The sequence below is a fragment of the Eleutherodactylus coqui genome, chromosome 3, assembly GCF_035609145.1.
Source record: "Eleutherodactylus coqui strain aEleCoq1 chromosome 3, aEleCoq1.hap1, whole genome shotgun sequence".
Lineage (NCBI taxonomy): Eukaryota > Metazoa > Chordata > Amphibia > Anura > Eleutherodactylidae > Eleutherodactylus > Eleutherodactylus coqui.
Genome location: NC_089839.1, coordinates 6,609,390 through 6,631,868, shown reverse-complemented (window position 1 = coordinate 6,631,868; position 22,479 = coordinate 6,609,390). Strand labels below are relative to the sequence as shown.

Sequence of the window (22,479 nt, the reverse complement as noted above, 5' to 3'; positions counted from 1 at the left end):
TACACAGTGACTCCACCAGCAGAATAGTGAGTGCATCTCTGGAGTAAGGCTGTGTGTTGGAGAGCTCTGCTGGTTCCAGGGTGTGGTCTGTTTCTTGGGTGGAGACCTTGCTGAGAGCCCAGGAACAAGTGCACGTTTCTGGGCTACATTTGCCATGGAGTGCCGTGCTTCCCCCCCTCGGCTTCGGTCGGGAGGGGGGAGGAATGAACCCCAGGAGGGGAGAGGATCCAGTCGGGGTGCAAGCAGTGTCACCCAGACTCCCCGAGAGGACATGGAGCACAGGAAGACCAGAAGCCAAACCAAAGGCAAGGTGAGTGCTGCAAAAGCACCTGCAAGTGTCAGCTGGGGAGAGCGCAAGAGGGGTGAGGCTGTGACTGCCATAGCGTCTCGGGTAGCCACCAATATAAAAGACTTTAAGGAGGTTGGTAGGCAGCTGCAGAAACACCGCAGGGAACTGCAGACTGCCCTCAGCGACCTAGATAAAGCCCCACGGGGAAGAAAAAAGATTACAGCAGCAGAAAGAGTTAAATCCTGCAAGGAGGCTGTGGACGTTTACAAGGAGGAGAGATATAGGATACTCCAAGCCAGTGGCCCGTTTAAAGAAAAGCTCTTAAACGACGAGCGATTCTCCGGAATGGCGCACGCAAGCAGCGATAGCAGCTCAGACGAATCGGAGGACGCGCAGGATGGGATGCCACTATGCTCTGGGGAGCAGCCGTCCCTACAGCAGAGGGGAACTGCAGGGAGCAGCTTTCCTGCTGAGCAGGTTAGCCTGCCCCCCACATCGGAGGAGTCCAGCGCTGAGGACGCGGACGACGACAGCGACAGCAGCAGCGGTGAGGGGGCCCTCATCATGCAGCAAATCATGCTGCAGGAGTCCCCCGAAAGAATGCAGAACATGTATTTTGGTGACGACATGCCTGAAGGAACATCTGTGGGCAAAAAGAAAAGAGGAAAAAAGATGAAGACCACCGTGCAAGAGAGGTTTGTGTATGTCACCAAGCACTCCGGTCCGGCTGCAAAGTCAGATCGGGGTGCTAGCCCTGGTATACCCCTAGTCCCGGGCTCTGCAGTGGGTCCGGTGCAGGGGACTGGGGAAGACAGGGTTAATGCGGCCCAAAACTCCATTTCTGCTTGTGCCAGTAGTGGGAATGGAGGCAATAAGGAGGCAGAGAAGGTCCGTGGGAAAGATGGAATGAGGGGTCGCGGCCAATCCGGAGGTGCTGGTGCTGATGGTTGCCCTCCAGTGGGAGGGGGGGGCAGTCCGGCATCAGGTTCCACCAGTGGCGGCTTGGCTGTCCCTCCTGTGTCCCTAAAACGCCTGTCAGGTGTAGAGGGGGCGCAGTGGGTGGTGGCCAAGTCAGCCGATCCTCCCACCCATCATGATGGTAACGTCATAACAAATAAGCAGGTAAAAAGAACTGCAAGTCCCAGAATGGCCGGGAAAATGGACGGAGCTAGAGCTGCAGGAACAGCTCCTACAGAGCATAATGTTGGACTTAAGGCTAACTCTTTAAAGAGTGCTGGTCTCCAGCCTCATCCAGCTGGAAAGTGTAACATTAAGAAAAAAGGTGAAGCAGGTCCTGGTCCAACAAAAGGAAAATGTATGAATGATGTGAATGGGACAACCGTTAGTGCTACCGCTGCCCCTGCTCCCGCTTCCGCTCCCGCAGAGGCTTCGGGAGCTCAGGATGCCCCCAATCCCCTGGGAGGTATGACATCGGCTGTACAGGAGGGTGGGGCTTCGGGTAGTAGTCAGGGGATGGGCCAGGATCCAGTCACCCCTCCAGCGGCGACAACAGCTGGTAGAAGTTATGCCAGTGTCGCCGCTGGAGGGAGGGGGGATGCGTCCTCCTCGTCTTTGGGCTCTGGGGACGGCGTTTTGCAACAGCGCCTCCTGGAGGCCTTGAGGAGGGGGGAGAGCTCGATGAATGTAGGGGGCAGAGTTGTGGATTTGTCTCTCTGGGTGGAGAGACATGGTCTGGGTGCCTTCCGAGAACAAAGGGGGGAGACCGTCTGGTCCCTGCCGACAACCGGGCAGGACATTGGCCGTAGGAATGTGGCTCGTCTTCAGTGGAGAGGCAATGATGCATGCCCATCCAGGAGTAAGGTGGTGGAGCTTCTGCTGAAGATGGGTTTCAGGGCAAATGACATCTATGCCCTGATCCATCCTTACGGCACGTCTGAGTTCGACATCAGCTTTGCTCGCCCGGAGGGCCTGGAGCTCTTCTGGGGGAATTATGAGCTGATGAAGGACGAGCCCGGCTGGCGCGGTTTCGCTGCACAAGTGGTAACCCGCCAGACTGGAGTCAAGAGAGTGACCGTTTTGACTCGTAACGAGTCCCTCTCTTGTTATGATATCATGACTTGGATAAGTCGGTACGGAGAGGTGGTGGATATGCCCAATAAGAACCGGGACGAACACGGCATCTGGTCCGGAGCCTGGACGTTTATGGTGAAACTTAAGCGTTCAGGGAATTCGGTGGCCCACATACCATCCGCGGCCTTCCTTGGCAGGGATCGTATCTTGGCCTTCTACCAGGGGCAGCCGAAGCTCTGTCACAAGTGCGGCGACCCCACACATTTGAGTGCAGCCTGTAATGTCATCAAGTGCGCTCTGTGTGGCGAGGTAGGTCATCTTGCGGCATCTTGTACAGAGATTAGGTGTCACCTGTGTGGTGACCTCGGTCACCCTTTCAGTCGCTGTCCGCGCTCTTTCGCCAATGCGGTCAGGGCCCCAGCGGAGGAGAGCCATGAGGTTGCTTCTGCAGGGGAGGGGACCAGCAGAGGCGATGGAGCCCAGGAGCCAAGGAGGAACAAACATGCTGGGGCAGCCAAGCTAAGGCGCCAAGAGAAGCGCGGAAGGGGCAGGGAGCTGGTGGAAACCCAGGTGGCAGGTGGGTCAATGCTGGCCCCTGCTCCAGACGCAAATCATGTGGCTGAGGCTCCAGGGGACAGGGAGCTGAATGAGGAGGTCAGGAGGATCCAAAGGGAAGAGGACGCCACTTATTCAGATTCTTCCCACTATGAAAGTGTGGGTGAGGGCAAGGATGAGTGGCAAAAGAAAAAGCGCAAGCAGGGCTCCAAGAAAATGAAAAAAAGGGAAGGGAAATCTTCCCGTGCAACGGGCCAGGTGCAGGAAGGCAATCCAAACTCTCCTCTTGTTGGGCTCTCCAACAGGTACCAAGCTCTCTCGTCCTCGGAGGAGGCAGAGGTGTCCAGGACAAGCGTGGGGCCTACAGGGGGTGCTGAGCCTTCCTCTTGTGGGGGTTTGGTGACCTCCAGGGGGAGGGCTGGCCCAGAGCCCAGTGGCAAGGAGGACGAGGTTGAGGAGCCCCTTGCCATGGACCTTTCAGTGTCCAAGAAACGTGGCAAGGGGTCATCCTCAGACCCTGATGAGAAGGGGGGTGGGAAGAAGAAAGCCATCTAACTCGATCACCAATGATGGCGGCACCCACTCCGTTGACACTGGCATCCATTAATGTTGCCAGCATTAAATCTGATATGGCTAGATTTGCGGCCTTTGATTTTCTCGGCCGCGTTGAAGCCGACATTTTGTTTTTGCAAGAGACCAGGCTGCCAAATTTGGCAGCTGTGCATAAGGCAAGGAGGGAATGGAGGTCTGGTCCATCTTACTGGTCTCTTGCGGCCGAGCCATATAGCGGAGTGGCGGTACTTTTTACCGCAGCGGTTGAATGCCGACGGGTTATCGAGTTAGAAATAGGGAGGTGCCTGATCCTGGATGTTCTCATGAAGGGACAAGAGCTTCGGCTAATCAACATCTACGGTCCCCAAACCAAGCGGGACCGCAAGGATCTCTTTATGAGGATCAAGCCGTACCTTTTTACCAGTCGGCAGGTGATCTTTGGGGGTGACTTTAACGCAGTCACGAGGACCCGTGACAGGGGAGGCTCCCTAGGCAAGCTGACTTATGATAGCGTCGCGCTTAATAGCATAGCTAGCAAAGCTCGCCTGGTGGATGTCCACATCCGGCACACCCCAGGCCACGCGGGTTTCACCTATTATAGAGGCGAGTGCAGGTCTAGAATAGACAGGTTTTATTTGAAGGAGGAAGCCATCTCTTCACCAGTATCTGTTGTTGAGGTGGAATTCTCTGACCACTGTCTGATTTTGTTTTCCCTGAATGTTGCAGAGACCCCCCGGATGGGTAGAGGCTTATGGAGGCTGAATTCATCACTCCTGGAGGAAGCAGAGATAAGACAGTCCTTTGAGGATTTTCTGCAGAGCCAGGTACCATTACTGGATCTTTGTAGCAGTAAGTCAGAGTGGTGGGAGATGCTCAAGATCAGGGCGGCGAGGTTCTTCCGCCAGCTCTCTAGCCTCAGGAGCCTGAGTAAGTACCGTCTTTATCAGGGCCTGAGGAGGAAACTCGAACATCTCGTCTCGACTGGAGGTAGCCGCGAGGAGATCTCCAGAGTGAAGTCTTTGCTCAAAGGGTGCCAGTATAATAGGCACGCATCTTTGGTTTTTGAGAGGGACTTCGGGAAGTACCACTCACCTGACCCTTACAGAAACTGCAAGATGTCAGTGAATCGTAAAGTTGTCACGGGACTGATCGACGGTACGGGATCTCTGAACAGGTCCAGATCAGGGATTCTGGAAGTCATCAGATCCTTCTACTCGCACCTTTTGAGAAAGAGGGATCTAGATCGAGATGTGATGTCGGCTTTCCTGGCTGAAGCTGTTCCTGAGCCAGGGGATGACATCTCCCTTAATGTTTTGACAGAGGAGATCAACATAGAGGAAGTTAAACTGGCGATTGATGGGCTTGCGCTCAAAAAATCGCCGGGACCGGATGGCTTAACATCTGAGTACTATAAGACCTTTAAGGACCTCTTGAGTCCCCTCTTGACTGAGGTTTTCAATGAGTGTCTTTCCTCGGACGCTCTCCCAAAGTCAATGAGGAGGTCGGCTTTGATCCTTCTGTCAAAGGGTAAAGACTCGAGCCGTATTGAGAACTGGCGTCCCATAGCGCTTCTCAATACGGACAGGAAGGTTCTGGCAAAAGTGCTGTTTAATCGGCTGGTCAAGTTTGCACCCCGGCTCCTCTCGGGCGCCCAGCATTGCTCTGTTCCAGGCCGTAGCACCTTTAGTGCTGTTCTAGGTGTCCGGGAGGCAGTGGAGCAGGGTAGGGCTGGTCACTGGGAGGGGTACCTGCTGTCCTTGGATCAGGCCAAAGCGTTTGATCGGGTTAATCACGAGTACCTCTGGTCTGTTCTTCTGAGATATGGCCTGCCAGTGGGGTTTGTCAATTGGCTCAAGACATTGTACGTAGGGGCTGAGACTTTCCCGCTAGTGAACGGTTGGGTCGGCCACCCATTTGAGGTTGGGTCTGGCGTCCGTCAGGGTTGTCCTCTGAGCCCCTTGCTGTACGTGTTTGCCATTGATCCTTTCCTTAGGATGATTGATGGTGGGCCTATGGCGGGGGTCGGGATGGATCGGACGGTGCCGGAGGCCGCCCTCAGGGTGGCAGCGTACGCTGATGACGTCACCGTCTTTGTGTCCTCGAGGGGGGAGGCAGAGTACGTGATGGCAGAGGTGGATCGCTACTCGGAAGCATCCGGGTCCGGCATCAACTGGGATAAGTGCGAAAGTCTCTGGTTAGGAAGGGGAGATCCTACATTTAGTCTCCCGGACACCCTTCCAGTGCCCCAGGACTCGGCTAAAGTTCTCGGCATCAAATTTGGCCGGGGAGATTACCCCATGCAAAATTGGGTGGTCAGGCTCGATGGTGCCACTCAGAAGGTGGCCCAGTGGAAGGGTTGGTCTTTGACCCTTCGGGAAAGGGTTAACCTGATCAAAACATACCTGCTCCCTTTATTCATCTACCTGGGCAGCGTATGCATTTTGCCAGAACCTCTCTGGACCCGGGTCTACAACCTGTTCTTCCTAATGTTGTGGGGGAACAGGTTGAACCTAATTAGGAGAGATGTCACGTACCGCACGAGGAGACTAGGGGGGTTATCTATGGTCAACCCCGTGGTGTTTCTCGTAAACACCTTTGTTAAGATCAATATAGGCAACCTCTGGCAAGAGAGGGCTCCTCCGTGGGTATTCTCCTGTTGGGGATGGCTTCGGCCTTTCTTCCAGGAATGGGAGACAGGAGGGCGAGTGAAGGATCTTCGCACGCCGCACGGGCATCTTCCGGCTTACGCTACCGTGGTTCTGAAGATGATACGTCGGTGGGGTCTGGGGATGTGGGAGATCAGAACTCTGTCGAGGAAACTCCTCGATAAGAGGGTTCTGTTGACCCATTTCCAGAAGCCCCTGGCGCTCAAGGACTGCCCAAGTCGGGACCTGGAGGGAGGGTTACGTTTATTGAATTCTGACAGGATCCCCTTGAAGTTTTGGGACTTGACTTGGCGCTGTTTCCACGGGAGACTGTATGTAAGGGGCAACTTGAAGAGCAGGCCACTGGTGGATAGGGGTTGCCCCCGCCAGGAGTGCAGCAACGTACTGGAAAGCATGGAGCATTTCCTGCTTCAGTGTCCCTTTAATACAGAGGTGTACAAACGGGTGGGAGCCTCCATTGGTTGGCCCAGGTTGGCACGCCTCTCGTATGCGGAATGGGTCTATGGGGCATTCGGGGACCTTGGTGGCAGGGACCGGTGCACTTTATTCTTAGTCAGCCTAGTGGTCAGGTTTCACATTTGGAACGCACGGTGTCTAGTTTCGACGGAAGAGAAAATCCTCCCCGTGGATGAGGTGAATAGAAACATCCTTGGTGACCTGGTGAAGGTGCGCTCTCTGGATTATGAGAGGTTGGGCACGACTAAGGCCTCTCTCCTATGGAGAGGGTTTGTATTTCGTTAGGGACAGTCTTCTTATTGTTAGGGTCTTTGTAGGGACAGAATAGGGAGAGGTAGGGACAGTTTCTCTGAGGGTAAGTTTTAGGGAAGGAGTAGGGACATTGTAGGGACAGATTAACTATAGGGATAGTTTTTCTCTATTTGGTCGGTGCCCGGCTTATCATATCCAGTCCTGGTGGAGGGCTGTGTGTGACACTAGTAGAGTTTTTGTTTTCGGTCAAAGATCAGGTATGTACGGCTGCAGGTAACTGAACCTTAGGCTTTCGGGTATTAATATGTAGTGTTGGTTTGTAGTTGTGTTGTATAAGATATGTTATATGTTTTGTTTTGTATATAGGGCTAGGGGTTATAGATAGGTTGGGTGGGGGCTTATTGGGGGGAGGGGGGGGGGGGGATTTATGCCTCAGCCGTAGCTTGACACGTCCCGGACAATGAACACTGGGCACGGACTGTTGGTGCGGGCGTGGCCCTCAGGCTGCGGCGGGCAGGGTGTGTGTATGCGGTGCAGCTCGGCTCGTCCTGGACATAGACATTGAGCACGGACTTGGGATGCAGGCGTGGCTCCCAGGCTGCACCGTAGGGGGTTGTTTGGGGTGTGTGGTGGTTTGGTCTGGATATAGGGTTAGTTTAGGATTATGTAAGGTTTTATTCTTTAGGTGGTGGGCATTAAAAAAATAAAAAAAAAAAAAAAAAAAAAAATTTTAAAAATATATATATATATAAAAAAAAAAAAAAGGTATTGCGTTGTTCTTATTATTATTACTTTTGTTATTGTTTGCATTATTTTTATTATATAATTGCTTCGGTTATTAGTCGTTTTCTTTCTTCTTTTTTTGGGATCTCAGGCTGGATCCTGTGAGTTAAGGATGTTTTCTTACATGTGTTATATGTAGTATGTAGCGTATATGTATTGGTGAGGATGAGTGAGTGTAGTTTTGGAGTGCAGGTTGGTGTAGTGTGCTGTGTAGTATTGTTTGGACCAGATGGACCTTTTGCTTTTGTTCCTTTGTCCTGACGTAAGGCAAAGTACAGATCACACAAGTGATAATTTGGTTTTGTTTTATGTTTGTCTTATGCCAAGTGAGCGATATTTATGTTCTGTTTATTGTTATGTTTTTCACTTTTATAATAAAAAAGATCTACAGGATGTAACTCAGGATCAGTACAGGATAAGTAATGTATGTACACAGTGACTCCATCAGCAGAATAGTGAGTGCAGCTCTGGAGTATAATACAGGATGTAACTCAGGGTCAGTACAGGATAAGTAATGTATGTACACAGTGACTCCACCAGCAGAATAGTGAGTGCAGCTCTGGGGTATAATACAGGATGTAACTCAGGATCAGTACAGGATAAGTAATGTATGTACACAGTGACTCCACCAGCAGAATAGTGAGTGCAGCTCTGGAGTATAATACAGGATGTAACTCAGGATCAGTACAGGATAAGTAATGTATGTACACAGTGACTCCACCAGCAGAATAGTGAGTGCAGCTCTGGAGTATAATACAGGATGTAACTCAGGAGCAGTACAGGATAAGTAATGTATGTACACAGTGACTCCACCAGCAGAATAGTGAGTGCAGCTCTGGAGTATAATACAGGATGTAACTCAGGATCAGTACAGGATAAGTAATGTATGTACACAGTGACTCCACCAGCAGAATAGTGAGTGCAGCTCTGGGGTATAATGCAGGATGTAACTCAGGATCAGTACAGGATAAGTAATGTATGTACACAGTGACTCCACCAGCAGAATAGTGAGTGCAGCTCTGGAGTATAATACAGGATGTAACTCAGGAGCAGTACAGGATAAGTAATGTATGTACACAGTGACTCCACCAGCAGAATAGTGAGTGCAGCTCTGGAGTATAATACAGGATGTAACTCAGGATCAGTACAGGATAAGTAATGTATGTACACAGTGACTCCACCAGCAGAATAGTGAGTGTAGCTCTGGGGTAGAATACAAGATGTAACTCAGGATCAGTACAGGATAAGTAATGTATGTACACAGTGACTCCACCAGCAGAATAGTGAGTGCAGCTCTGGAGTAGAATACAAGATGTAACTCAGGAGCAGCACAGGATAAGTAATGTATGTACACAGTGACTCCACCAGCAGAATAGTGAGTGCAGCTCTGGAGTATAATACAGGGTGTAACTCAGGAGCAGTACAGGATAAGTAATGTATGTACACGGTGACTCCACCAGCAGAATAGTGAGTTCAGCTCTGGGGTATAATACAGGATGTAACTCAGGATCAGTACAGGATAAGTAATGTATGTACACAGTGACTCCACCAGCAGAATAGTGAGTGCAGCTCTGGAGTATAATACAGGATGTAACTCAGGAGCAGTACAGGATAAGTAATGTATGTACACGGTGACTCCACCAGCAGAATAGTGAGTGCAGCTCTGGGGTATAATACAGGATGTAACTCAGGATCAGTACAGGATAAGTAATGTATGTACACAGTGACTCCACCAGCAGAATAGTGAGTGCAGCTCTGGAGTATAATACAGGGTGTAACTCAGGAGCAGTACAGGATAAGTAATGTATGTACACGGTGACTCCACCAGCAGAATAGTGAGTGCAGCTCTGGGGTATAATACAGGATGTAACTCAGGATCAGTACAGGATAAGTAATGTATGTACACAGTGACTCCATCAGCAGAATAGTGAGTGTAGCTCTGGGGTATACTACAGGATGTAACTCAGGATGGGTACTTATGTACAAAGTGACTGGACTACTCATGTGGAGTATTACGGAGACCTTCTCCAAGCTGGTTCGAACACATCACATGAGCAGTTGCTATTGTAGCAGTTGTCCCCTATGAGGAGCGCTGAGTGCGGTTCTACTTCTGATGGTTATCGGTGATTTTTTTGCTATAGTTTTCATGAATGTCACATTTATTTTAGGCATCAAGAACAAGGCAGTCAGTGGGGCAGAAGTGAGGCGCCGGCGGATGGCATCTGGCCCGCAGGCTGTCCTCATTTACCTAAACAATAGAACTTGTTAATTGGTTTGGTGGTGAAGTGTCTTGGGATGTATAAAGCTGCGGCACAATGTCAGGTATATCATTCTCATTAAGTACGTATTGACAGCGGCACATTAGCATAATGAATTGTGTACACACCTTCACCAAACATATGCTGCTAAACAAGCAGGCAGCGCAGCATCCTGCAGATGTAGCAGAGCCCACTGTGTCTTTACAGGCCTCTAGAAAAAGCCCAGACAGTTCCTTATTGATGAAACCACAACCAGCTCTGCTACATCTGACAAGCACCTCCGAAACCTGTCACTGCTGCACCCGCAGGTCCGATTGTGAGGCAACCGACTAACTCAGCTCTGCTGCATCTGACCAGTTTAGCTCTGCTGCATTTGAGGTCCCCCTTGTACAATCGGCGTGTGCAATATGCCGAGAACCCATTGATGCCAATGGATTCGTTCACACGTGCGTATTTTTTCTGTGTATTTTGGTCACGCTAAAATAAACACGGAATGTTCTATTTTCCTGAGAATTTGCGCACCACGAGTCCCCATAGAAGTCAATGGGGGTGCGCAAATGCGAGCAAAATACGCCAGGAGATGCGTGAAACACTGCGTAATTGTGCTGGAAAAAAATATGTCTGGAACTGATTAGGCTATTTAAGTATTTCAATCGGTGCGCAAAAGTGTAGTAAGGCGCCCTTCACACGAGCGGATGTGGAATTCCATGTGCGTGAGTGTAGTGTCTTTGCGGAATGAACACTGCTTCTTTGCGTCCACATTGGCGTATTGTACTGTACTTTTTGTGCCCACAATGCATGTTTTTTGGGTGCGGCAAACAAAGACGCGTCAATTGAAATGGTTAATTAGTGTAACGAGCGCCAGATTTGTTCTTTTTCCAGTGGAATTATGCAGCTCTGCCACATCTGAGAAAACCAACCTGCTACATGAGACAAACTCAGCTCTGCTACACATGACAAACCTAGCACCACTATACCTGACACACTTAGTTCTGCCACATACGCCAAACACAACTCTGCTATGTGAGATAAGCTCTGTACCTGGCAAACTCAGTGCTGCTATATCTGACAAACCCAACTCTGCTACATGAGACAAACTCAGTACTGTACAATGGACAAGTTCAGCAATACTGCATCTGATAAAGTCAGCAGCGCTGCCCCCGACACACTTAATTCTACCACATGGCACAAACTCAGTACTACTATATCTGACAGACTCAGCACTACTACACTGACATATAGGACAAACCCAACTCTACTACATGAGACAAACTCATTATTGCTACATGAGACTCAGCACTACTGCACCACACAAAGCCATTACTACTATACCGGATACACTTCATTCTGCCTCATGAGACAAACCCAGCCCTGCTACACCTGACAAACTCATCACCGCTGCACCTGAAACCTTTAGTTTGGCCAAATCTGACAAACCCTGCTCTATTACATGACACAAACTCAGCACTACTACACCTGACATCTTCGGCACTGCTGCACCTGTCAACCGCGGCACTGCTACACCTGACAACTTCAGCACTGCTACACCTGTCAATCCCAGCTCTGCTACACCTGTCAATCCCAGCTCTGCTACACCTGACAACTTCAGCACTCCTACACCTGTCAATCCCAGCACTGCTACACCTGTCAATCCCAGCTCTGCTACACCTGTCAATCCCAGCTCTGCTACACCTGACATCTTCGGCACTGCTGCACCTGCCAATCTCGGCTCTGCTACATCCCATCAAAATACACAGCGTGACAAGGCGCCAAGGAAAATTAGCCTTTGCTGTCAAGCAATGTTCTTGTGCTGCTTGCTGGCAGTCACAGATGAAAGTGCTGAGTTGCGCTCGGCGGCGGTGATGCTGCAGCAGGCAGCGGTGCGATCTGCCCTCACACCAAGGAAACGACGTAATTGAAGTAGAAGTTGTGTTTTCGCGCTATCTCCCCCACTCGTCTTGTCCCATTCAGCCGCCTGCTTTGTCTCTGTCAGTATGGGAGTCCCTGTAGCTTTTCCGAGCTGTCAGGGAATTGCGCTGTAGACGAACCTGCTCGGTGCTGAGGAGGTAATGCATCCTGCGAGCCCCGCGCTCCTTCGCACGCTCGGCATCCTCCGCAGCTCTTCGCACTTTCTCTTTATTTCTCATTTCGGCGTATTCCTCCAGTTCTTTCCTGCAAGACAAGCAGATCAAAAATGATGAGAATGGCGCCAAACAGGAGGAAATCATATGGAAGGATAGAAAAGGATAATGTAAGCAAGACGACCGTGACGCCGAAACACGCGATAATGGATGAACAGATATATACAATGTATCACATGAGAATACACGAGCAGATACCAGGATGTGCGGATACAGTGTATCACCCTACTAGTCACTAACGAGGTGGAATAACAGGACGTTTTCTCTGCAGTCGCATCGGATAACAAGCCGTTCCGTTCATGGGTGCCTTTACATGTGACTATCCTCTGCGACATAGATAGCAGCGCGCCCAAATTCTGGGTGCGCCGTTTCATGCGGGAACATCGCTGCGGATAACGCAATGATATTTCGCCCGTGGACAGGAGGCCTAAAGCGCAAGAAAATAGAGCAGACGGCACTCAAAAATCGCGGCGTTAGAAGCGCCATGTCTGAGCGCTGGTCTGCGAAGCCCCATTGAAATCAGTGGAGCGTTGTACCGCTGCACTAATTGTGGTAAAAAGCGGGCTGTGCGAGAGCGGCTGGTGGCAACGAGGATATTAACACTAGTTAGTAATACTGGATGGATACATGGGGACTGAGAGCCATTCTACCCTCCGCTGCCACAAGTACCCCTAATCGCCCCTCCAAAAAAATAGCAGGCACAGGTGACGGCAGAGGGGAGGGTGAGCAGGGTGCATTCACACAGGCGATTTCCACGTGTCTGAGGGACTGCGATACGGTCGTATATTGTGCGTGAAAAGAACACATTAGCCCTTATTTATGATTATGGGCATATATCGCGCCAATTCTTTTTAGAACTTGACACTCCTAAAATGCGCAAAATTTACTAAAGTGGCGCACGGACTTCTAAATCTGACACATTTTAGACCGTGACAAAAATCGGAAAAATACACCAAAAGTGCGCTAACCTAGCAGTGCTGCGTGCAAAAAGATGTGCGCCGAATTGTATTCTGAAACACGGTTTGCGGCACAGATTAAATTCTGCTTCAGGAACTAAAATAAAACAATTAGTCAACAATCTAATTACATAAAATGGGGCAAAAACATGGAACACGCTGGATCCGTGTAGTGTATTTTGCACAACATGTGCCAACTTCCCCATTGCACTAAGGCCCGACGCACACGGCGCCCGCCTCCGGAGTCCGCAGCAAATACTGCCCATAGACATGCTGCCGAAAAGTGACGTCCACGAGCGAAAATCAATTGTGATCAAATGACACTGCAGAAGGGTCGCGGATTCGCGTCATTGGCTAGCGACGGCGCTGCATTTTTGTACTGCGCATGTGGGCCGACGCACCAGCCGGCACATCTGCAATACGGAAGAGACGACTGTGGACAGGTACGCAGGGGTCACCGGCCAGGCACAGGGGGGGATTCGCTGCGGGACCCGGCATGCGGAATCCGACCCGGAAGTGTGCATTCCGCCTAACACGTGCGCCAAATTTGTGCCAGTTTACATTCGGAAGAATGTTTGATTCTGTGACATCTTCTAAAATAAACTAATTAGTCAACAGTCAAGATTTTTTGTTGTATTATCATTAAAGATGAGCGAGCATACTCGCTAAGGACAATTACACGAGCGAGCATTGCCCTTAGCGAGTACCTGCCCGCTCGGGAGAAAAGGTTCGGCTGCCGGCCCGGGTGAGCAGGGGAGAGTGGGGGGGAGAGAGGGAGAGAGAGAGATCTCCCCTTCGTTCCTCCCCGCTCTCCCCCGCCGCTCCCCGCCGGCAGCCGAATCTTTGCTCCCGAGCGGGCAGGTACTCGCTAAGGGCAATGCTCGATCGAGTAATTGCCCTTAGCGAGTATGCTCGCTCATCTCTAATGATAATACAACAAAAAATTGGGGTAAAATCAAGAAATATGGTCGGCTTCATGCGGCCGAGAAAATCTCGTAATATTTGTGCGTTGCAAGAAATCTCGCACAAATATGAGCCCCATTCTGAGTGGGTCATACACCGCAGCGATGTTTTCACACCTGGCACGGCGATGTGCTGCTATGCTAGAAACAAATCGCGGCATGTTCTATCTGACTGGCGATCTCACATCGCAGCCCCATTGAAAGCCATGTAAGAGAACTCCGCGCTCCCCTGCCGGCACTGTAGCAGCCGCGCCGGAGGTCCCTGCAGCCCCACAGTGATGTGAGACGGTTTTCACATGAAAACGTCTCCCATCCACGAGGCTTTTACATGGATGTCGAGTGTGATATCGGGACAGGAGACACGGCCCCATATCGCGCTCACTTGTGTGACACTATCAGGGAGGGGATTTCAATTTTCCCATGGACGCTTCCTTGAGACATCATCTGGTAAGTCCTCTCAACCTCGGGGCGGACCGTAGAATTAGGAGGCGCCCCGGCTTCCCACACATAATTGATGTTTGGAGAATTCTCTGCCCCTCTACAAAAGATTTCCGCTTCTTCTCCTCGGCCAATAACTCTTAATATCGTATTGATTGCATCTTTATGTCCCCCTCAACGGCTATTGACCCTATCCTGGTCTCTGATCGAACATGATTTGGTCCTCTCTTCTTGGGTTGGAAGGGCAGCCGAGGGGGTCCTGAAGATTAAATGATAACATACCTAGGGCCTCGGTATGGCTGCCTGAATTCCTGAAGAGTCCCTCCTCTGATCCTACTGGGGCCCCTGCAATGTGCCCCATGGGGAATCTTTATCTCCTGCCTCTAGATTGAAAGATTGGGGGGCCAAAAACTGCAGGACCTCCTTGCGAGGCTTTTCCTGTTGGAGAGTACACCTAAGCGCACGCTCTCCTCCGAGGGTTAGACAGAGCTACGTTCAGCTCATAACTTTTGCGGCAATTGATTGACCAAAAATACCTACAAGTGAGAGACAAATAAAAACAACTTTATTAGGAAGACGATAATAAAAGCAGCAGGCTGCTCGCTCGGACTGTACGCCCACGGCTGCCCGCCACGTGTATTACTTCATAAAGGCGGGGGTAAGGTGTTTTCTCTTACATTGACTTGTATAGTGTAAGGAGGAAGTTTGCCAATCTCTCCAAGGAAGAGAAGATGCACAAAATGAAGGATTATTTGAAGATCTGGTCGGTCCCGCATTCTCTAACGCTGCTAGACATTCTTTAGACACAGAAATCAAAGAAGATGAAGTGGCGGAGGCCATTCACGTTCTAAAGACTGAGAAGTGCCCAGGGCCCGACGGAATTACGATCTGGTTCTTTAAGACTTTTAGTAAAGCCATTGTTGCTCCGTTAACTTAAACATGTAACTCCCTGGCTCAGGAATCGGAACTCCCATCCCAGACCCTGACAGCAAATATCTGTGTCCCCCCAAAGTCGGGCAAGGACCACCTGGTCTGCAGCAACGATAGACCAATATCCCTTATTAACATTATCGTAAAGACAAATCCTAGTTAACAGGCTGAAACCATATATTCCACTTCCTGCTCACGGTGATGAGGTGGGCTTTGTCCCTGACAGGGAAGAGATTATAGTTTCAAGGAATCTTCCCATGTGTCTTCTTTCTATCGATGCCGAAAAGGCTTTCGATTGAGTTGGCTGGGACTTCCTCCGGTTAGCCCTGGTACATTGGGATTTGGGCCCCATTATAATCTCACAAATAGTAGCACTATATTCTTTACCCATGGCAGGATGAGTGGTTACCTATCCTTGCCATTTCCTATTGGAAAAAGGACCTATCAGGGTTGTCCACTTTATACTTTGTTGATGCCCCCTCTGACTTTATGATGGCATTCAGTCTTTTTGGGTCAATGTCTATCACCATGGCACATCTTTGTCTACTCTTCTTTGCAGAAGCTCCAATTATGTCACATTGTGAGGGCATCTCATGTGTAGCGCCCTCTACAGGTCACCCACAGATCTTTAATAGGATTCAGGTCTGGGCTCTGGTTGGGCCATTCCAAAACTTTGATTTTCTGGTGAAGCCATTCTCTTGGTGATTTGGCGGTCTGCTTTGGGTCGTCGTGCTGAAAGGTGAAATTCCTCTTCTTCTTCAGCTTTTTAGCAGAGGCTTAAGGTTTTGTGCAAAAATGGACTGATATTTGGGACTGTCCATAATCCCCTCCCCCTTGACTAAAGCCCCAGTTCCATCAGCAGAACAGCCCCCACATAATGCTGCCCCCACCAACATCACTGTGGGTCTGGTGGTCTTCTGGTGTCAGCAGTTTTGGCTTTACACCAAACATCCCTTCTGAAATTCTCATCAGACAGAACACGTCCCCCACAGACTTCTGGCAGACTTGATGGAGGTTTTGGCCGGGCTTGCATGTTCTTCTTTGTCGGAAAAGTCTTCCATCTTGTCCTCCTCCACCACAGCCCAGACATATGAAGAATACAGGAGATGGTTGTCACATGACTACACAATTAGGACTTGTCAGAAACTCCTGCAGCTCCTTTAATGTTGGTGTCGGCTTCTTGGCCTCCAGGAATAATTTTCATCTGGTTTTTTCATCAATTTTTAGGGCCGTCCAGTTCTTGGTGATTTCACTATTGGGCCACTAATCCCCTTCTTGCTGATGGTCTCCCCTGTGCCCCATGGTATATATAATGCCTTGGAGATGTTTTGGCCCCCTTCCACTGACTGACACCTTCCAACAATCAGACCCCCTTGATGTGTTGCAAGATCCTTACCGATCAACTAAGAGAATGTCAGGAAATCCTCCGAGAAGAGCCGAACTTTATATGGGGGGCCGAGAATCCCTGTAACCAATGGCAGCAGAGTGCAGACTGATATCTATCAGGAGGTTACATGTGATTGGCTGATTCTGAACATAAACCCACCCTCAAATATAAGAGGGTGTGAAAACTTATGTAACAACATTATTTTAGTTTTCTTATTTTTAATTGTCCACCCTAAAAAAATTCATTTTGTTTTCCACTGAAATTGTACAGATACCCGTTCACATGGAGGGGGAGGGAAATCGGAAACCTGGCATTCTAACGGGTGTGCAGCCTTTTATATCCTCTATATATATAATATCCACTGTATACAAGGCTTTCTCACTAGGATATGCTATCACTTATGTTTTATGGGGGTCAAACCCCTGAAATCCCAAGTGATGGCAAGAATGACTTCCTACGCCATTTTGGCACACTCTCCACAGTGATACACACTAAACATCCTCCTATCCTAATAACTATATATAGATATATCAGGGGTCAGTACAGAGATCTCTCCCATCATCTATTATACCCAGTACTGTAACAAGGGGGCGCTCTAATAACTATGTATAGATACATCAGGGGTCAGTACAGAGATCTCTCCCATCATCTATTATACTCAGGACTGTAACAAGGGGGCGCTCTAATAACTATGTATAATATATTAGGGGTCAGTACAGAGATCTCTCCCATCATCTATTATACCCAGGACTGTAACAAGGGGGCGCTCTAATAACTATGTATAATATATTAGGGGTCAGTACAGAGATCTCTCCCATCATCTATTATACCCAGGACTGTAACAAGGGGGCGCTCTAATAACTATGTATAGATACATCAGGGGTCAGTACAGAGATCTCTCCCATCATCTATTATACTCAGGACTGGAACAAGGGGGCGCTCTAATAACTATGTATAGATATATCAGGGGTCAGTACAGAGATCTCTCCCATCATCTATTATACCCAGGACTGTAACAAGGGGCGCTCTAATAACTATGTATAGATATATCAGGGGTCAGTACAGAGATCTCCGCCATCATCTATTATACCCAGGACTGTAACAAGGGGGCGCTCTAATAACTATGTATAGATACATCAGGGGTCAGTACAGAGATCTCTCCCATCATCTATTATACCCAGGACTGTAACATGGGGGCGCTCTAATAACTATGTATAATATATCAGGGGTCAGTACAGAGATCTCTCCCATCATCTATTATACCCAGGACTGTAACAAGGGGGCGCTCTAATAACTATGTATAGATATATCAGGGGTCAGTACAGAGATCTCTCCCATCATCTATTATAGCCAGTACTGTAACAAGGGGGCGCTCTAATAACTATGTATAATATATCAGGGGTCAGTACAGAGATCTCTCCCATCATCTATTATACCCAGGACTGTAACAAGGGGGCGCTCTAATAACTATGTATAATATAACAGGGGTCAGTACAGAGATCTCTCCCATCATCTATTATACCCAGGACTGTAACAAGGGGGCGCTCTAATAACTATGAATAATATATCAGGGGTCAGTACAGAGAACTCTCCCATCATCTATTATACCCAGGACTGTAACAAGGGGGCGCTCTAATAACTATGAATAATATATCAGGGGTCAGTACAGAGAACTCTCCCATCATCTATTATACCCAGGACTGTAACAAGGGGGCGCTCTAATAACTATGTATAGATATATCAGGGGTCAGTACAGAGATCTCTCCCATCATCTATTATACCCAGGACTGTAACAAGGGGGCGCTCTAATAACTATGTATAGATATATCAGGGGTCAGTACAGAGATCTCTCCCATCATATATGATACTCAGGACTGTAACAAGGGGGCGCTCTAATAACTATGTATAGATATATCAGTGGGCAGTACAGAGATCTCTCCCATCATCTATTATACCCAGGACTGTAACAAGGGGGCGCTCTAATAACTATGTATAGATATATCAGTGGGCAGTACAGAGATCTCTCCCATCATCTATTATACCCAGGGCTGTAACAAGGGGGCGCTCTAATAACTATGTATAGATATATCAGGGGTTTTGCACGTTTTTGCGCACGCTAAGGCCTCATGTCTACGGCAAGTGCAGATTTTTAACACAGATTTCCGCAGAGTTTGCACTGTGAGTAATCAAGAAATTAATTTCTTGATTGCTTGTGGGAGATCTCGGATTGCATTTTTTTCACTCGCGGATGCACAGCAGATCATCCGCGCAAAAAAAAACAACCCCACCCCACCTCTCATCCTTTTCCCCACCTTCCTAATTGAATTCAACATTCAAATCCGCAGTGCATCTGCAAATGTATTTGGGGATGCACTGCAGATCGTAAGCTCCCATGGAGATAAATGGAGCCCATCCACGCGCCATCCGCAGTAAAATGGAGTATGCTGCGATTGTTTTCCCGTGCGTGCCATCCGCAAATCGGAGAAAATCACATCCGCGGGTATTTAATTAAGTGCGGGTGCCCAATGCTCCTCCATGGGCTGATTGAATTGCGGATCGCACACACGGATTCTGCTATCCAATCATGCAGTGGACATGAGGCCTAATATAGTGCATGCAGAAACGTACGCAGAAGGGCCCATTTATTTGCGGCACGAGGTTTCCTGCATATTCGCTGTGCAGACCGCCATACAGAGCTAATGCTTGTTCTGTTGGAAGGTGAAAACAAGCGCTTCCTAGTCTAGCGCCCCCCGGAGGCCAACGCACAGGAAGCCCGCGGCTCTGTCTCCCAGTGCTGTAAGGGACGCGGCGTGCCGCCATGATAATCACCTGATGATTACAAGAAGCTAATAACAAGACGGATAAAGCGGCCGCCGCTACAACTTCCTGCAAAGCACAAAGAAAACCAATGAAGTTTGGCAGACGCCGCGGAATGTGCTATGGGGCAGGATGGGCAGAAGCGCTCGGGTCAATTAACATCCCTCAGATTTGTTCCTCAGAAACAGCTAGTCTAATTAACCTTTGCTTGAAACACTGGAACCTCGCCCATTGATGCGTAGAGATTTAATTAAGTGTTAATACCCGATGGCCAGGTCTTTACCATGAGTTACGGACTGCGGGTGTACAGTAGTTACTCGCCCGCAGCCAAGATGAGATTCTCTGAATTATTTGCCCTTCAGAGAGATTAGTTGTATTACGCTTTCCAAAGAGTGTGTTTAATGTTGTAACCTTCTGCGGGGACCTGCGGCGTAATTTACTATCGCCGAGATCGCTATCTGATGGATCCCGAAGAAACACAAAGGGTTTTATCTCAACTAAAGTCCCCCCTCCAGATGGACGGCCGGAGCCACCCACAAAACTTTTTGGTCATCTTCGTTATATCAAGTGATCTGATATATATGCAACGTACAAAACGTATGTGTGTGGCGAGGCGTGAAATAGCGCCCCCCGCAAACAAAAGCACTCATTTTACAGGCATTGAAAGCTCCAACAATACACAAGACACACAACACATAGTAGAACCAACGAGACGTGCCTGAAATGATAGAGCAATCGTGTCCTCAGTAGTGACGTCAATGGTAAGTGTCCCCCTTAGTGGCACCAATAAAAATAGTGACCCCTATTAGTAGTCCCAGTAGTAAAATAGTGACCCCGTTTGTGGCCCTAGTAGCAATAGTTAATTAATGTGACCCTAGTAGTAATATTGTCTCCATTAGTGGCCCCAGTAGTAATAGTGACCCCTATTAGTAGTCCCAGTAGTAAAATAGTGACCCCAATTGTGGCCCTAGTAGCAATAGTTAATTAATGTCACTCCAGTAGTAATATTGTCCTCATTAGTGGCCCCAGTAGTAATATTGTCTCCATTAGTGGCCCCAGTAGTAATAGTGACCCCTATTAGTAGTCCCAGTAGTAAAATAGTGACCCCGTTTGTGGCCCTAGTAGCAATAGTTAATTAATGTCACTCCAGTAGTAATATTGTCCTCATTAGTGGCCCCAGTAGTAATAGTAACCCCCATTAGTGGCCACATTAGCAATACTGACCCTAGTAGTAAAAGTGAATTTAGACCGCAGTAGTAATAGTGCTTCCATAAGTGGCTCTGGTAGTAATATTGTCTCCATTAGTGGCCCCAGTAGTAATAGAGTCTCCCATAGTGGCGCCAATAGTAATAGTGACCCTCATAGTGGCCCTATTAGTAATAGTGTGCCCCATTAGTGGCCACATCAGTAATAATGGCCCCATTAATAATAGTAACCCCATTAATGGTCTAAGTAGTAATAGTGAATTAGTGACCCCAATAGTAATATTACCCCATTGGTGGCTACAGTATTAATAGTGACCCCCATAATGGTCCCAGTAGTAATAGTGTCCCCTAAAATGATAGTAATCCCCAAAGTGGCCCCAGTAGTAATAGTGACCGCCAAAGTGGCATCAGTAGTAATAGTGACCCCCATAGTGGCCTCAGTAGTAATAGTGACCCCCATAGTGGCCTCAGTAGTAATAGTGACCCCCATCATTGCCCCAGTAGTAATAGTGACCCCCCATAGTTGCCCCAGTAGTAATAGTGACTCCCATAGTGGCCCCAGTAGTAATAGTGACTGCCATAGTGGCCTCAGTAGTAATACTGAGAGTGTGTACCGGTAGAGAGCTAGAGAGAAAAGGAGAATGGATGGGAGCAGAATCCCTCAGATAACTGGGACTGTGGATCTGTCTGCCATCCTGTGAATCCTCCTGGTCACACCACTATTGAATTCACACTAGTCTCCTGCTGGCTGGTGTCAAGTTTGTGAACTGCTGTTTATTCAAGTAAACGAGCTCTACCGACCGTTTCCGGTTTTGCTCAGAAAGTTATCCCTGTGTGGGGACTATTTTATTCCAACTTCTGGATTCACCGCAGAGGATGGAACGGTGGCGTCACGAGTGACAAAAAGGACTCTAAGGTAAACCGCAGATTAGTTTTTTCCTGTGAAACTCCCCCAGCAGTAACCTGGTCGGGTCCCGTGCTACCCCCTGGGGAGGAGATGGTAGAGCGCCGTAACAAGGCCTTATCTACCCTCGCTATCTTCTCGGCTGTAGGCCTGTTCCTCGGACGCTGCAACACCATGGGCTCAGATACAGCAGCTCAGCTCCAGTATACCTCTAAATAATGCAGTCACTATATAACAGTCAGATATCAGCTCTACACAATGATAATGATTACAGTGCAGCTACCTCCAGTGATCACAAGTAACGTCCCACCTGATTATTTTTCCTTTTCTTCTCTATCCGGGCCCAGACCGTTATGAAAATGTTTTGTATAAATGATTCATCTCTGTGCCCTCTCCTCATTCTGCCACTACTCCCAATACCCCTCCCAGTATCTTCCCACAGTAATAATGCCCACTTTTGTATCATATACTGTACTAGTGTTCCCAGTTGTACTCTGAAAAGTAACAGTAACTTAATACAATAATATTTATCCAATAGTGTCCACTATTAGAAATGATTCCTCTTCCTAGTCCCCCTTAAGATCATGGTGGCCCCTTTTCTGTGTCCCCTTCATGGTCAAGGTGGCCCCACATCTGTGTTTTCCCTTTGGTAAGTGTGCCCCCTCATGATCACAAAGGCCCCTTCATGTGTCCCCTCTTCTGTGCCCCCCTCATGGTTAGGATGTGGCGCCCCTTCTGTGCCCCTCTCATGGTCAGGTTGGCCCTCCTTCTGTGCCCTCCTCATGGTCATGATGGCCCTCCTTCTGTGTCCTCCTCATGGTCAGGGTGGCACCTCTTCTGTATCCCCAAAGCTCCAGCCATTAAGATACCATTAGTACAGCATATGTGCTCTGTAAA

The 22,479-nt window shown here is 48.8% G+C and overlaps 1 protein-coding gene across 2 annotated transcripts in view; it reads right to left on the bottom strand.

Moving 5' to 3' along the window:
- Positions 1-22,479, bottom strand: part of SPATA17 (spermatogenesis associated 17) — a 190,903-nt gene that overhangs the window by 88,358 nt on the left and 80,066 nt on the right. For both annotated transcript variants that reach the window (XM_066595077.1, XM_066595078.1), the window contains one exon: positions 11,891-12,014. In XM_066595077.1, the coding sequence (XP_066451174.1) occupies positions 11,891-12,014 (124 nt within the window). The remainder of the gene's footprint in view (positions 1-11,890; positions 12,015-22,479) is intronic.